The sequence below is a fragment of the Mercurialis annua genome, linkage group LG4 (assembly GCF_937616625.2).
Source record: "Mercurialis annua linkage group LG4, ddMerAnnu1.2, whole genome shotgun sequence".
In the NCBI taxonomy this organism is placed as follows: domain Eukaryota; kingdom Viridiplantae; phylum Streptophyta; class Magnoliopsida; order Malpighiales; family Euphorbiaceae; genus Mercurialis; species Mercurialis annua.
The window spans coordinates 40,370,415-40,383,506 of NC_065573.1; the positions used below are offsets into that span (position 1 = coordinate 40,370,415).

Here is a 13,092-nt window from a genome sequence, read left to right on the forward strand (position 1 = left end):
TGCAATTTGAAGCTCCAATCAGCTCTCAAATATAACATTTAAAATTATCAAATCAAAACAAAACAAAGCCTCTTTTTATTTTATTTTTTTTCATTTACTAAAATCCGTTTTTTTTCATTTCTTTAAAATTAATAACCAAAATAAATCTCTCTATCTCTCTGCATTTTTCTTTGGTTTTCTCATTTTTTTAAGAGCTACCGTTTCTTCCAGCTCTCTCTTCGTTGCAGAATTCAAGATCCTTCTCGGCACTGAATGACAGGTAAGTAAATTATCATTAGTTATTAATCTGTTCGAGTTTCTTGATCTTTAATTTTTAGTTTAAGTTCTTGATCAAGCTTCTAATAAACTGTTCTTGATTTTTTGAATTTCATCAGTACGCTAGCTTATTCATTAGTTCATCATCATGTTTAGATTTTCTTGTAACTCCTTAATTTGAAGAATTCAACGAAAAAAAGTTGTAATCAAGAAAATCGTTTGTTATATTTTATTAATGTTATATGTTTTCTTTGTTTGTTTGCAGAGATTACTAACTGTACTGTAGAATCTTCACAAAGAAGCTTTTAGAAGAAGATTTGGCTGACTGAGAAAGTGAACAAAAAAGGCGAAATTTCCAGGTAAAATAGAGTTCACATTTTTTTTTAATATTTTTTAACTTAGAAGTAGCTTTCAATCAATAATAGAAAGGAATTAAGAACAAGCATTGATTTTATCTTGTTTATGAATAAGCGAGGCTTGCTATAAGTAAGTATGAGGCTGGCGTATACGGATCTCCACCGTGGGTGTAATCCACTCGCGGTTTGTGGTCCCTGACTGTGGTTTGGTTTGGCTAAGGATTTTCCGTTTATGTTTGCTTTTTTAAAAAATGGAATAATTTGTAGGAAATAACAAAAAGAGCAGATAAATTATTGTTTTGGGAGTACAATAAGAATAGCTGTCTTTTTTTGGTTTGATAGAGATATAGAAAAAAATTGCTAGTGGCAATGAGGTGGCGCCAGATCTACAATGACGTCCACTCTTTTTGTTTTTTTAATTTTTTGTTTAGTAGTCCGTTAAATTGTTTTAAATTTTAATTGAATAATTTTTGCATGAGTATAGTGGACCCAGTTTGAAATTGGAGCGAGCTACGTTGTTTTGTAATCAATCTTTAAAGAGATGATTGAGTTGAGAAATAGAAATTATAAACTAATAAAAGAATTATAGGATCAAAGCTGAATGATTGAATTTGGAAATGGGCACAACAAGTGGACTTTGAAGATAATGCTGGAGAGTGTTTTTTTTTTTTATATAATTAAAGAGGAAGAATTTTTTTTTTTTATAATTAAGGGGGGATAACGTTTTTTTATATAATTAAAGAGGGAGAGTGTTTATGGGAGTATTTGAATCCACGACCTAAGAGTTTACTGCCCATGCCCATCGCTTATACCATTTGAGATATAACTCATCGGTGATAACGGTGGAGAGTCAATATCAGAATTTATCCTTTTTTTTGTTAGAACAGAGTTTTAACCTCCATTTCAATGGAAAAACAATATTCTATGGCTAACAGATTGTTGCCATTGTAGCTGTAGCCAATGTGTTTTGGTTACGGATACAATTGAATTTTATGTAATTCTACATTAGTTAAAGTTTGATAACTGGCTGTCAGGTTAACAACGGGTTGATTGGTGGTGGACAATCTAATAGAACTCTTATTTAATTACAGAACCTTGTAAAACAATAATGCAATAGGCTTTTATGTGAAAATAAAGGTTGTTTTGGTCTGTATTTTTATCCATTATGTAGGTATGATCACGGTTCTGAGATATAAATTTGTGCCTATGTCCTCTTTGCAGATTTTGAAATTTTGAGGCAAGATGGATAGTTAATGTGCTTGCAAGTTGATCGGAATTTGAAGAGGAGATGGGCAGGCGGCGTTTTACGGAGACGATAAAATCGTTTTTTGGAAGTCACTTTGATCCAGAGAAAGATGAACAGCTGAAAGGAGAAAAAATAGGTAAGAATTTGTTGTAATTTGTTAATTGTATGACAGGCACTTCTGAGAATGGCAAAATGCAAGTTAATGCATACTATCCTAGTTATGGATTTTACTTTGTATAATCTTGTTCTTTCCTTTTTAACCTTTTTTTTCATTTTGAATTATACTATTTCCTCGAACTATGAAGTGTTGATAATTTTTCTGGCTTCTGCAGATATCGATGATAGAGTGGAAAGGATTTTAAAGCTTATTAAAGAGCAAGATGGGATCTCAGCAGAGAATTCCAAAAGTGAACCTCTTACTGTGTTAATTGAGGATCTCCACAAGCACTGCCACTCCCTATATGAGCGATATGATCATCTGACAGGACAGCTACATAGCAAGTTCAAACAAGGAACAGATGGCTCGTCTTCATCAAGCTCGGATTCAGATTCTGATAATTCTTCGAAGAAGAAAGGAAGTAAAAATGGAAAATTGGAAAGCCAATATAAGAAAATAACAGAAGATGTAAAGCAAGAACTTCAAGTGGCGAATTTAGAAATAGAAGACCTGACGAGTAAGTTGACAGCTGCAGCTGAAGAAAAGGAAGCTTTGAATGCAGAATATCTGACTGCTTTAAGCAGGATACAAGAAGCAGAGGAAGTTGTTAGAAATTTGAAGTTAGAGGCTGAAAGATTTGATGTCGAGAAAAAGAAACTTTTGGTTGAGAATGAACAAATGAAGCAAGAACTAGATGCTTCTGAAAATAAAGCCGAAGAACTGAACCAGAGATTGGGGGAGATGACGAAAGAGAAAAATGACTTGAATCTAGAATTTGCAGACTTGAAAAGTAAGTTGGCAGCTACGACTGAAGAAAAGGAAGCTTTCAGTTTGGGAAATCAGAGAGCTTTAAGCAGGATACAAGAAGTAGAGGAGATCATTACAAATTTGAAGTTGGAATCTGAGAATTTAGAGGCAGAAAAGGCGAAGATCTTGGCTGAGAATAAAGAACTGAAACAGAACCTAGATGCTTATGGCATTAAAGAAACAGAACTGAATCAGACATTGGAGGAGATGACCAAAGAGAAAAATGACTTGAATCTAGAATTTGCAGACCTGAAAAGTAAGTTGGCAGCTACAACTGAAGAAAAAGAAGCTTTTAGTTTGGAACATCATACAGCTTTAAGCAGGATACGAGAAGTAGAGGAGATGATTACAAATTTGAAGTTGGAATCTGAAAATTTAGAGGCAGAGAAGGCAATATTTTTGGCTGAGAATAAGGTGCTGAAGCAAAACTTAGATGCTTCTGGCTTTAAAGAAGCAGAACTGAATCAGAGATTGCAGGAGATGAGCACAGAGAAGGATGGCTTGGCTCTGGACAAAGAGACCGCCATAAAAAAGATTGAAGAGGGTGAGAAAGTAGCAGAAGAATTAAAAATGGCTGCTAACAAGTTGCAAGAAGAGAAGTTAGCTCTTGTGCAGGAACTAGAGAAGTTTACCGCAGAAGTTGCTAGTGTAAATCAGCAATTAGATGCTTCTGGAATTAAAGAAGCAGAATTAAATCGGAGATTGGAAGAGATTAGCACAGAGAAGGACGGCTTGGCTTTGGAGAAAGAGATTTCCATTAAAAAGATTGAAGAGGGGGAGAAATTGGCGGAAGAACTAAAACTCACTGCTAATAAGCTGCAAGAAGAGAAATTAGCTCTTGGGCAAGAACTAGAAAGGTTTACCGCGGAAGTTGCTAGTGTGAAGCAGCAACTAGATGCTTCTAGCATAAAAGAAGCAGAACTGAATCAGAGATTGGAGGAGATGAGGACAGAGAAAGATGGCTTGGCTCTGGAGAAAGAGACTGCCATTAAAAAGATTGAAGAAGGTGAAAAAGTAGTCGAAGAATTGAATATCGCTGTTAATAAGCTGCAAGAAGAGAAATTAGCTCTTGGGCAAGAGCTTGAAAAGTCTACTGCAGAAGTTGCTAGTGTGAAGCAGCAGCTAGATGCTTATGCTATTAATGAAGCAGAACTGAATCAGAGATTGGAAGTGATGAGCACAGAGAAAGATAACTTGGCTCTGCAGAAAGAGACTTCCATTAAAAAGATTGAAGAGAGAGAAAAAGTTGCAGAAGAATTAAAAACCGCTGCTAATAAACTGCAAGAGGAGAAATCCGCTCTCGGGAAAGAACTTGCAAGGTTTACCGCAGAAGTTGCCAGTGTGAAGCTGCTATTAGATGCTTCTGGCATTAAAGAAGCAGAGCTAAATCAGAAATTGGAGGAGATGAGTGCTGAGAATAATGACTTGGGTCTGGAGAAAGCAGATGCCATTAAAAAGATCGAAGAGGGAGAGAAAGTAGCAGAAGAATTAAAAATCGCTGCGAATAAGCTACAAGAAGAAAAGTTTTCTCTCGGGCAAGAACTAGAAAGGTTAACCGCAGAAGTTGCCAGTGTGAAGCAGCAACTAGATGCTTCTGTCATTAAAGAAACAGAACTAAATCAGAGGTTGGAGGAGATGAGCACAGAGAAAAATGACATGGCTCTGGAGAAAGAGACTGCCATTAAAAAGATTGAAGAGGGAGAAAAAGTTGCGGAAGAATTAAAAATCGCTGCTAATAAACTGCAAGAGGAGAAATCATCTCTCGGGCAAGAACTTGAAAGGTTTACCGTAGAAGTTGCCAGTGTGAAGCTGCTATTAGATGCTTCTGGCATTAGAGAAGCAGAACTAAATCAGAAATTGGAGGAGATGACCGCTGAGAAAAATGACTTGGGTCTGGAGAAAGCGGATGCCATTAAGAAGATTGAAGAGGGAGAGAAAGTAGCAGAAGAATTAAAAATCGCTGCGAATAAGCTACAAGAAGAGAAGTTTGCTCTCGGGCAAGAACTAGAAAGGTTAACCGCCGAAGTTGCTAGTGTGAAGCAGCAACTAGATGCTTCTGGCATTAAAGAAGCAGAACTCAATCAGAGGTTGGAGGAGATGAGCACAGAGAAAAATGGCATGGCTCTGGAGAAAGAGACTGCCATTAAAAAGATTGAAGAGGGAGAAAAAGTTGCAGAAGAATTAAAAATCGCTACTAAAAAGCTACAAGAAGAGAAGTTAGCTCTTGTGCAAGAACTTGAAAGGTTTACTGAAGAAGTTGCTAGTGTAAAGGAGCAACTAGAATCTTCCAAGCTGCAAGCTGCAGATTTTAGCCACAACCTGTCGGTTACGGAGGAAGAGAATAAATCTCTGACTTCAACAATTTCAGTACTAAATCAAAGATTGGAAGTTTTGATTGGTGAGAAAGACAACCTACTCGTGGAGAAAGAGACTGCAGTGAGAAGAGCTGAAGAGGCAGAGAAGATTGTTGAAGAATTAAGAACCTTGGCTGATCAACTGCAGGATGAAAAAGTAACTAGGGCGCAACAACTAGACACTCTCAGGGCTGAAATTTCCAGCACAAAGCAGCAACTAGAATCCACAGAACAGAAGGTATCAGATCTAACGCACAATTTGAGAGTTTCTGAAGACGAGAAGGCTTCTCTAATCTTAAAAGTTTCAAGCAATTCAAATGAGATTCAACAGGCACAGAATACAATACAAACACTTGAGGCTGAATCAGGTCAACTGAAGGAGAAACTGGATGATAGGGAAAAAGAGTTTTCATCCATTTTAGTATTGAATGAGGTAAATTTAAGTAAGCGCTCAACCCAAATAAAGGAATTAGAGGCTCGAGTGACTGGTCTTGAGCTGGAGCTTGCGTCAGCACAGGGTCAGAATAGAGAAATGGAGGTGCAGATCGAGGGTAAGGTGTCTGAAGCAAAACAACTGGTGGAAGAAAATCTACGACTAGCATCAAGGTATGAAGAGCTTGAGATGATGTCAAAAGAGAGGGAAGATGAACTATCTGCTCTTACGAAGAAGCTTCAAGATAATGAGAAAGAATCATTGTCTCGAGTAGAAAGTCTGACAGAACAACTCAACTCTCTGCTAGCGGAAGTGGATTCTTTACATGCCCAAAAAGCAGAGTTGGAAGTGCATATTGTTAGTAAAGGCGATGAATCATTGATCCAGGTTAAGGGTCTCATTGATCAGGTTAATGAATTAGAGAGGCAAATGGAGTCTTTACAGAGTGAGAAAGCTGAGTTGTTACTGCAACTTGAGGATAAAACTCAGGAAATTTCAAAGTTTCTGATTCAAATAGAAACTTTGAAAGAGGAGATAGCATGCAAGACTGAAGATCACCAGAGAAATCTTGGAGAGAAAGAAAGTTTGACAGGGAAAATTGATGATCTGGGATTGCAGATTGAGACTCTTTGTAACCAGAAATTGGATCTTGAAGAGAAAATAAGAACGGAAATCAAAGAAAGTGGGCAGTTGAAAGAGGAAATGCAAGGCTTACGTGATCAAATAAATGAATTGGAAAAAATCGTAGCAGAGAGAGAGCTTGAGTTAGCTGCCCTCCAGGAGAGACATGAAAAAGAAGAGGATGAAGCTTCTGAGAAGATAATGTCCTTAACTTCACAGACTAACCATCTGGAACTGGATTTGGAGGCCTTGCAGTTTAAGAAAAATGAATTGCAGTCGCAGCTTGAGAAAGAGAGAAAAGAGCTTCGGGAGAGCCTCACCGCGATGGAAAATGAAAAGACAGAATTCATGAGCCAAATTGCAGATCTGCAAAAGATAATGGAAGAAAAGGAGGACGCTTTCAGGAAGTTAACAGAGGAGTGTAAGGAAATGGTGCTTTCCCTCCAGGATTGCAGGGGAAATCTCAAAGTAGCTGAAAGAAAATTGGAAGAATCCAACGAGAACTGCGGTTTCAAAGATGAAACAGTAGCTGAATTGGAAAGAGAAATTGAGGACCTGAAGAGGGATCTTGAGCTAAAAGGCGATGAGCTCACTTCTACAGTTGTGGATGTAAGGAATATTGAAGTGAAGCTTCGGTTATCAAACCAGAAACTCCGGGTCACAGAACAATTACTATCCGAGAATGAAGGGATTTTTAAAAAAGCAGAAGCAGGTTACCTGCAAGAGCAGAGAAGACTGGAGGAAAAAGTTGCTACACTGTCGGGGGTGATTGCTGCTAATAGACAGGCTTGTCATAAGATGGTCACGGATATCTCGGAAACAGTAAATGGTACATCGAAAGGAATGGAAGCTCTCACACTCAGAACCGAAGAAGACTATAGCAGACATTCACAATGTATTTTGGAACTGTCGAAAGAGATTCAGGTTGTGAAGAATCAAGCAGTTGAGATGAAGAATGAGAAGGAAAAACTTGGAAAAGAAGTCGGTACTCTAGTCGAGCGACTACAGGTTATTAAAGAGCAAGAATCAGCATTGAGAGCAAAAGTCAAACAACTCGAGGTCAAGGCAAGCAAGGACGAAGGGGAGAAACAGAACTTAACCAATGCTGCTACTGAACTGCAGAGAAAGTTGACAGCAATGGAGACATTGATGAAAGAGAAGGATGAAGGCATGGTAGACCTCGGCGAAGAGAAGAGGGAGGCCATACGGCAGCTTTGCGTGTGGATTGATTATCACCAGAATCGCTATGATCATCTCAGAGAAATGGTGTCCAAGATGCCTGCAAGAGGGCAGAGAACAGCTTAAAAAGGTTGCTTTTTATTTATTTATCACAGTGCGTTCGTTGTAGCTATTGTTAGACTATAATGTTTCATTTCTTCATTATTTTTCCTATTCCTAAAGGTCACTGTGATTTTAGGTGACAGTAGTCGGTTTTTAGTTGCCGTATCATAAGGTTGGCTTGCAATTGATTCATAGAGTTGTATAGAATTTTTTTCATATTGTCTGTTGTCCTTGAAAATATGGTTTAATATTTTTAATTCAATTTATAGCATAAAAAGTTAATATAGTTAGATGGCATTGATTTTTGTTAAAAAGTTTAGTAACCACTAACCAGAGATGAAACTCTGCAATTACCTCCAAAATAACAATATACAAAAAAAGGAGATAAAGCTTAACAAATGTGGGAAATAAACTATTTAAATCATCTGAATTATATTTGAAACTTATTAAGGAAGAAAAATGTATACAGAACTACAACACCAAATAGAAAAATACTCGAAGAAACAAATGTCAAATCCTAATAAATAAACTAGGCGTCACATTTAGAACATGTGAAACTGTTTTAAAATTCTCTAAAAAAAACCTAATGGAATGCAAGCGCAGCATCATTGACTCGCAAATACTTATTGGCATAAAGGATAAATAGAACATCAACAAAAAACTATGGGTTTACATAGAAATAACTATAAGATGAAAGGAATATATTAACATATGCTAAACGCCGGCTCCTAAAAAAATTTCTTGATAACTGGAGTTGAGATAACCTCAAATTGCTGACCTAATATTCCCTTTTTCCTCTACTGAATGAAGCACGGAAGTTCATTTATCTATCCGAGCCATTAGTCTGATATCCTCACCTCAACTCCAAGAATATCCTTCACCATCTCGTATGTCACAAATGCAATTGCTATAGATGGAACTACCTGCAAAATCACAACCAAAGAAAGTGAAATCACTTCCATGTAGAGATGAGTGAATGGAATAAATGGTCGGTTCTAACTGAACTGGCTGATTCAATCAAAATATAATTAATCGAAATGCTCATCTCTTTAACCAAATTAACTGAAATATCTACTTTAACTGAAACCGATTTAACCAAATAAATAAAAATCTTAAAACTATAAATGGAACCGACGGAATTAGTCGATTTATTTGGTAACCAATAAAAAACATAATGAATAATAATCCAAGAAAATATATAATACATAAAATATTCAGTTAATTCCATTAACTGGATTTTTAAGACTCTTAACCATAGTTAAACCAAAAATATTTACGAACCAAACCGAGTAAACAAAGACCTTTTAACCAGATTTAACCGAAATAGATCAGTTAAACCGGTTAATTAAGTTTAACTAATCATTTGATCACCACCCTTACTTTCATGCTTGACATAATTCTTAATAATCCTAATTTCACGCAATATAATATTTCTAGGTCGGATTAGCATCAACTAATTTATCACATGATTGAAACTGAGCAGAGAAGTTTCCTAATAGTGATCATAGCTTAAGATAGCATACTGACCTTCACTGAATTGGGAACCAACCCCTTGTACAATGCTCCAAACCCTTCATGTCGAACTGTTTTCCTGAAGGCGTCAACCATGCCGGTATATTCAAGAGGTGCTTTACTCTTCCCATCACCAGTGATAACTGAAGCAGCATCCTTCCAACCTACCATTTGCATTCTTCTTCTGATAACATCAAGAGGGTAAGCAACTGTCTGACCGATAGTTCCAGCAGCAGCTCCACATCCAAGCCTTGTTGTCACACTCAACTCATTGTCTTGAACTAATCCAAAAGTGTTGTTCTTGAGCAAATAGTCTTTTAAGGATTCATACACTGCAAAGTTTAGACCGACGTATGGAACCTACGAGCATCATAACACATTTAACTGTTTAAGTAAAGATCATATAGTGCATGTATAAAGTTTGAGAAGAGAAAACTTGATTCCTAAAAACAAAATTCAGTTTTGATCCCACCAGAACAAAAACTTTTAGATTAAACAGAAATCTAAATCCATGACCGATTTCCGAGCTACAATGCCTGTGCACAATGAATGATAAATAAAACCGCATCATGCACAAAAGAAAAAATGAAAGCATATACATAACCTAGTTGGTTTACTTACTACTCCAATGACGGAAGGCAGCCAGCCTCTGTATAAAGCCCGGGGACCTTCTTCTTTGAGGACTGTTGTAAGAGCATGAAAGATTCCTCTGTACTGTTGTGGAGATGCATCCGTCTGGAAAGAAAAATTACATGGAGAAACTTAAGTTACCAAATTAATAAGATACAAAGGAGTTTGGATCAACAATGAATATGCCTAGATGACCCAACTCCAATGAATACCTGGACAGTTAACCTACCCCGGACCAAATCCATTGGGTAAGTTGCTGACATGGCAATAATTCCAGCACATGCACCAGCTCCGAGACGTAGAACTGGAGTAAGCTGCGCATCATCTATAAGAAATAATGGCTATGTCATAAATAGATAAAGAAACTCAAAGGTCTTATCATGATCATCGTTATCAGGAAAAGCATACAACATATGATCTAGTAATCACATAACTCTGACTCCTTATCAAGTGCGAACCCATGATGCATTTAAGTAAACCGGTATACTTATAAAACCTCACATGATTCTACTCAAAATGAAAAGAATCATGCTAACTATGAATGTTCATGCACAATGAAAACCCAAGAAGCGTACTACAGCCTATTGAAGTCCAATGTACACCATTTCACTGAGTTTCAGTATTTATCAATGCATGAATGCAAAAGTCAATGAATAGGTCCCTCTTGATCTACCCGGATTGGTCGAGACTGAGTTAGTTTTCTATTCACTTTTTTTTTTTTTAAAAATGCCTACAACTTATCAAAAAGACAAAAACAAGAAAGAAACTTTAACACGCGCTCAGCAAATAGAAGATCAGGGAAAAAAATATAAGTTGTAGCTGCATGTAAATTATTGCCATGAGTATAAATAATATTTAAGTCAATTTCTATTCTACCTCAGGAAATGTTTACAAGTAATGAGTGATATACGAAAGGTGATAAAGAAATGGCCATACCGTTTCCAGTTTGACGCCTATACATCCATAGGATACCCCTATTTACAAAAAGGCAAAAGAAAAGGAAAAAGGTTGTGAGGCATACTGAGGTTATATAGATGGAAGAAAACGAAACCTATACATCACTTTCACTTAGCATGTGGTCAGCAAAAATGTAACAGAAATGAAGCTTAATGTAAGAAAATTATAAATTTGCACATAAAGAAGCACCAAACATACTTGGACGCTTCCTCATAGCTGAAAAACTTGACTGCAGAGTTTGGAACAATACGAGCACAATTAGTGCCATTGCCTTTAAACAATCCTCGGAAACCCTCAGTTCTCCATATGTATTTCAAGCCCTGAATTGTACCATTGTACTTTATACTATGAGGATTCTGAACCTGCACTTTCCAACAGAAAAAAGAATTACTAAAATGATTCAGTAGGGGCATGTCTTAAATGTATCAAACATGTAACACCAGTTGTCCCAAAGAACATTGGAAAACATTGCCAATAAGCTTGCTTCGCAAAAACTATACAGTCAAAGGAGCCAAATTTATATAAAATATGAACACTTGAAACTAAATTGAAATATTCAGTGTGTAATAAAATTGCTCACTAAATTATTTAGTATATAACTGCCACGATTTAGCAGAAAGACTACCATAACAAAGTACCTGAAGCAGAATTTTTAGTCTTTCTAAAGGAGCAACAGCAGTTCGCGACCTGAAATATTTCGCATAGATTATACATTTAGCGTAATTTTAGATAAACAAATACAGGGAAAAATTGATGAATAACATTTCCAAATAACCATGCATATGCCTTAACTCAACTTTGATAAATAATTTTATTTCTTAGTTCCAAACAATTGAATAAACACTATAAAACTAAAAATGATCCCAAACTTGAAAAAAAAACAGCTGAATTACTAAAGCCAAAATAATATTAACAAAAAATGCTAATAATATAGAACATCATAATTAAATTCATAATCCAATTCTTTCAAAACAGGATTAATACTGGAATCAAATGAATTAACAAATTAATCAATAAAAAATAACAGCAAAAACAAAAAGTTGAACGACAGATCGTTATAGAAGAGAAAAGAAAACGTACACGCCGCCGGCAACACCACCGGCAACTAAGGACTTAGCGATACTAAGAAGAGCATGACCGCTAGGCGCTTTAACTCCTTCTCTGGCTTCCTCCGCCAGATTTACGATCGTCGAAACTGCACTCTCGCTTCTTGACTTCACATCCTCCGATGCCATCGCCTGAACCCTAATAACCTTCCGGCCGCTGTACTTTTGAGGACTGTAATATAACGGCGGCTGGCTGGTTGGTTGGTCTTTTTAATCAGTGAAGAAGATGTGAGAGGTTTTGCATTTGTAATAGAAAAAGAGAAGCTATAGAAAATAAAATGGTGTTTTTTATTGTAATTAATTAATCATTGGTTGGGGTTTTAGAGAAATTAATGGTGATTAGGGCTACTCACTAATTGTAACTATATTTGCTATTATTAGTGAGGTTTATAGAGGAAAAAATCCATTTAGCCCCAATTTCTTTTTATATAAAAGTATTTTTTTATATAATTAGGAAGGGAGAGCGCTTATGGAACAGTGAAAGCAATAAAACACACAATTTTCATAAAATGTTGTCCAACGCTTATAATATTTGAGTTATAGCTCGAAGTATTTAGAGCTGCTTGTTTATTAAAATACTAAATTTCAAGTTTTTTTTTATAATGGGTCAATTATGTTAATTTTATTTTGAAGCTAAACATGATATTTAATTAATTAAAGTATTCTTTATATGGGTACTTTTCAATTTAGGATTTATTATAAAGATAATAATTATTTTTATAAATATTTTTAGGCAAAACTCATCTAAAGTCCTTATATTATATATTTTTACTTATTAAATCTTTAAAAATTATTTAAAATTTGTCAAATTTTTATATTTTTATTTTTCAGACATCAAAATAATTTTAATAAAAATGAAGAGATTACACCTACTATGCATTATCGTATAGTTGTATTGTTTTCATTTCATTCCATTTCTGTTAGATAAAACTTATTAATTAAAAAAATAATTGTGAAGATCTCGTTAATTTTAATTCATTTTCAATAATATGAGAAAAAAAGTATAAAAATTTTAAATTATATTTTGCCTTGTTTGTATATTATGTTATTGGTCCCTTGAGGGACATCTGATAAAATATTATGTTTTCGAGTTACAATATAATTTTTTCGATAAAAAAAAATAGACCACAAAATTGATTAATTAAACAAAAAATGATTCTTAATTGATTTACAATATTGACTAATTATTTCCATTCTCTTTACAGTACCAAAAAATTTTATCCACTTAATAAAAACTTGATAATAAATTCTAAGATAAGCATTATTTTTTCTTTTTCTTGTTATCCATAGTGTCAATGTCTCTCTAGAAGCCGAATTGAAAAGCTAATTTTGATGCTTAAGGACCACAAATTTCAGCACATCTATGCCTGAAATTCA

At 35.4% G+C, this 13,092-nt stretch overlaps 2 protein-coding genes across 2 annotated transcripts; one reads left to right on the forward strand and one right to left on the reverse strand.

Annotated features, from left to right (window-relative positions):
• Positions 1-82: 82 nt before the first annotated feature.
• On the forward strand, positions 83-7,800 carry LOC126679225 (COP1-interactive protein 1). Its single transcript, XM_050374211.2, has 4 exons — positions 83-259; positions 521-614; positions 1,833-1,993; positions 2,190-7,800. Exons 3-4 carry the CDS (start codon positions 1,900-1,902, stop codon positions 7,532-7,534), a joined length of 5,439 nt encoding a protein of 1,812 aa, XP_050230168.1. The 5' UTR covers positions 83-259; positions 521-614; positions 1,833-1,899; the 3' UTR covers positions 7,535-7,800.
• A 118-nt stretch (positions 7,801-7,918) lies between these two features.
• Positions 7,919-12,009, reverse strand: LOC126678796 (mitochondrial adenine nucleotide transporter ADNT1-like). The gene is made up of 8 exons (XM_050373704.2): positions 11,690-12,009; positions 11,248-11,296; positions 10,808-10,971; positions 10,589-10,626; positions 9,865-9,977; positions 9,644-9,757; positions 9,038-9,382; positions 7,919-8,433 (listed from the first exon to the last, which is right to left on the reverse strand). Exons 1-8 carry the CDS (start codon positions 11,842-11,844, stop codon positions 8,350-8,352), a joined length of 1,062 nt encoding a protein of 353 aa, XP_050229661.1. The 5' UTR covers positions 11,845-12,009; the 3' UTR covers positions 7,919-8,349.
• Between the last annotated feature and the right edge of the window lie 1,083 nt (positions 12,010-13,092).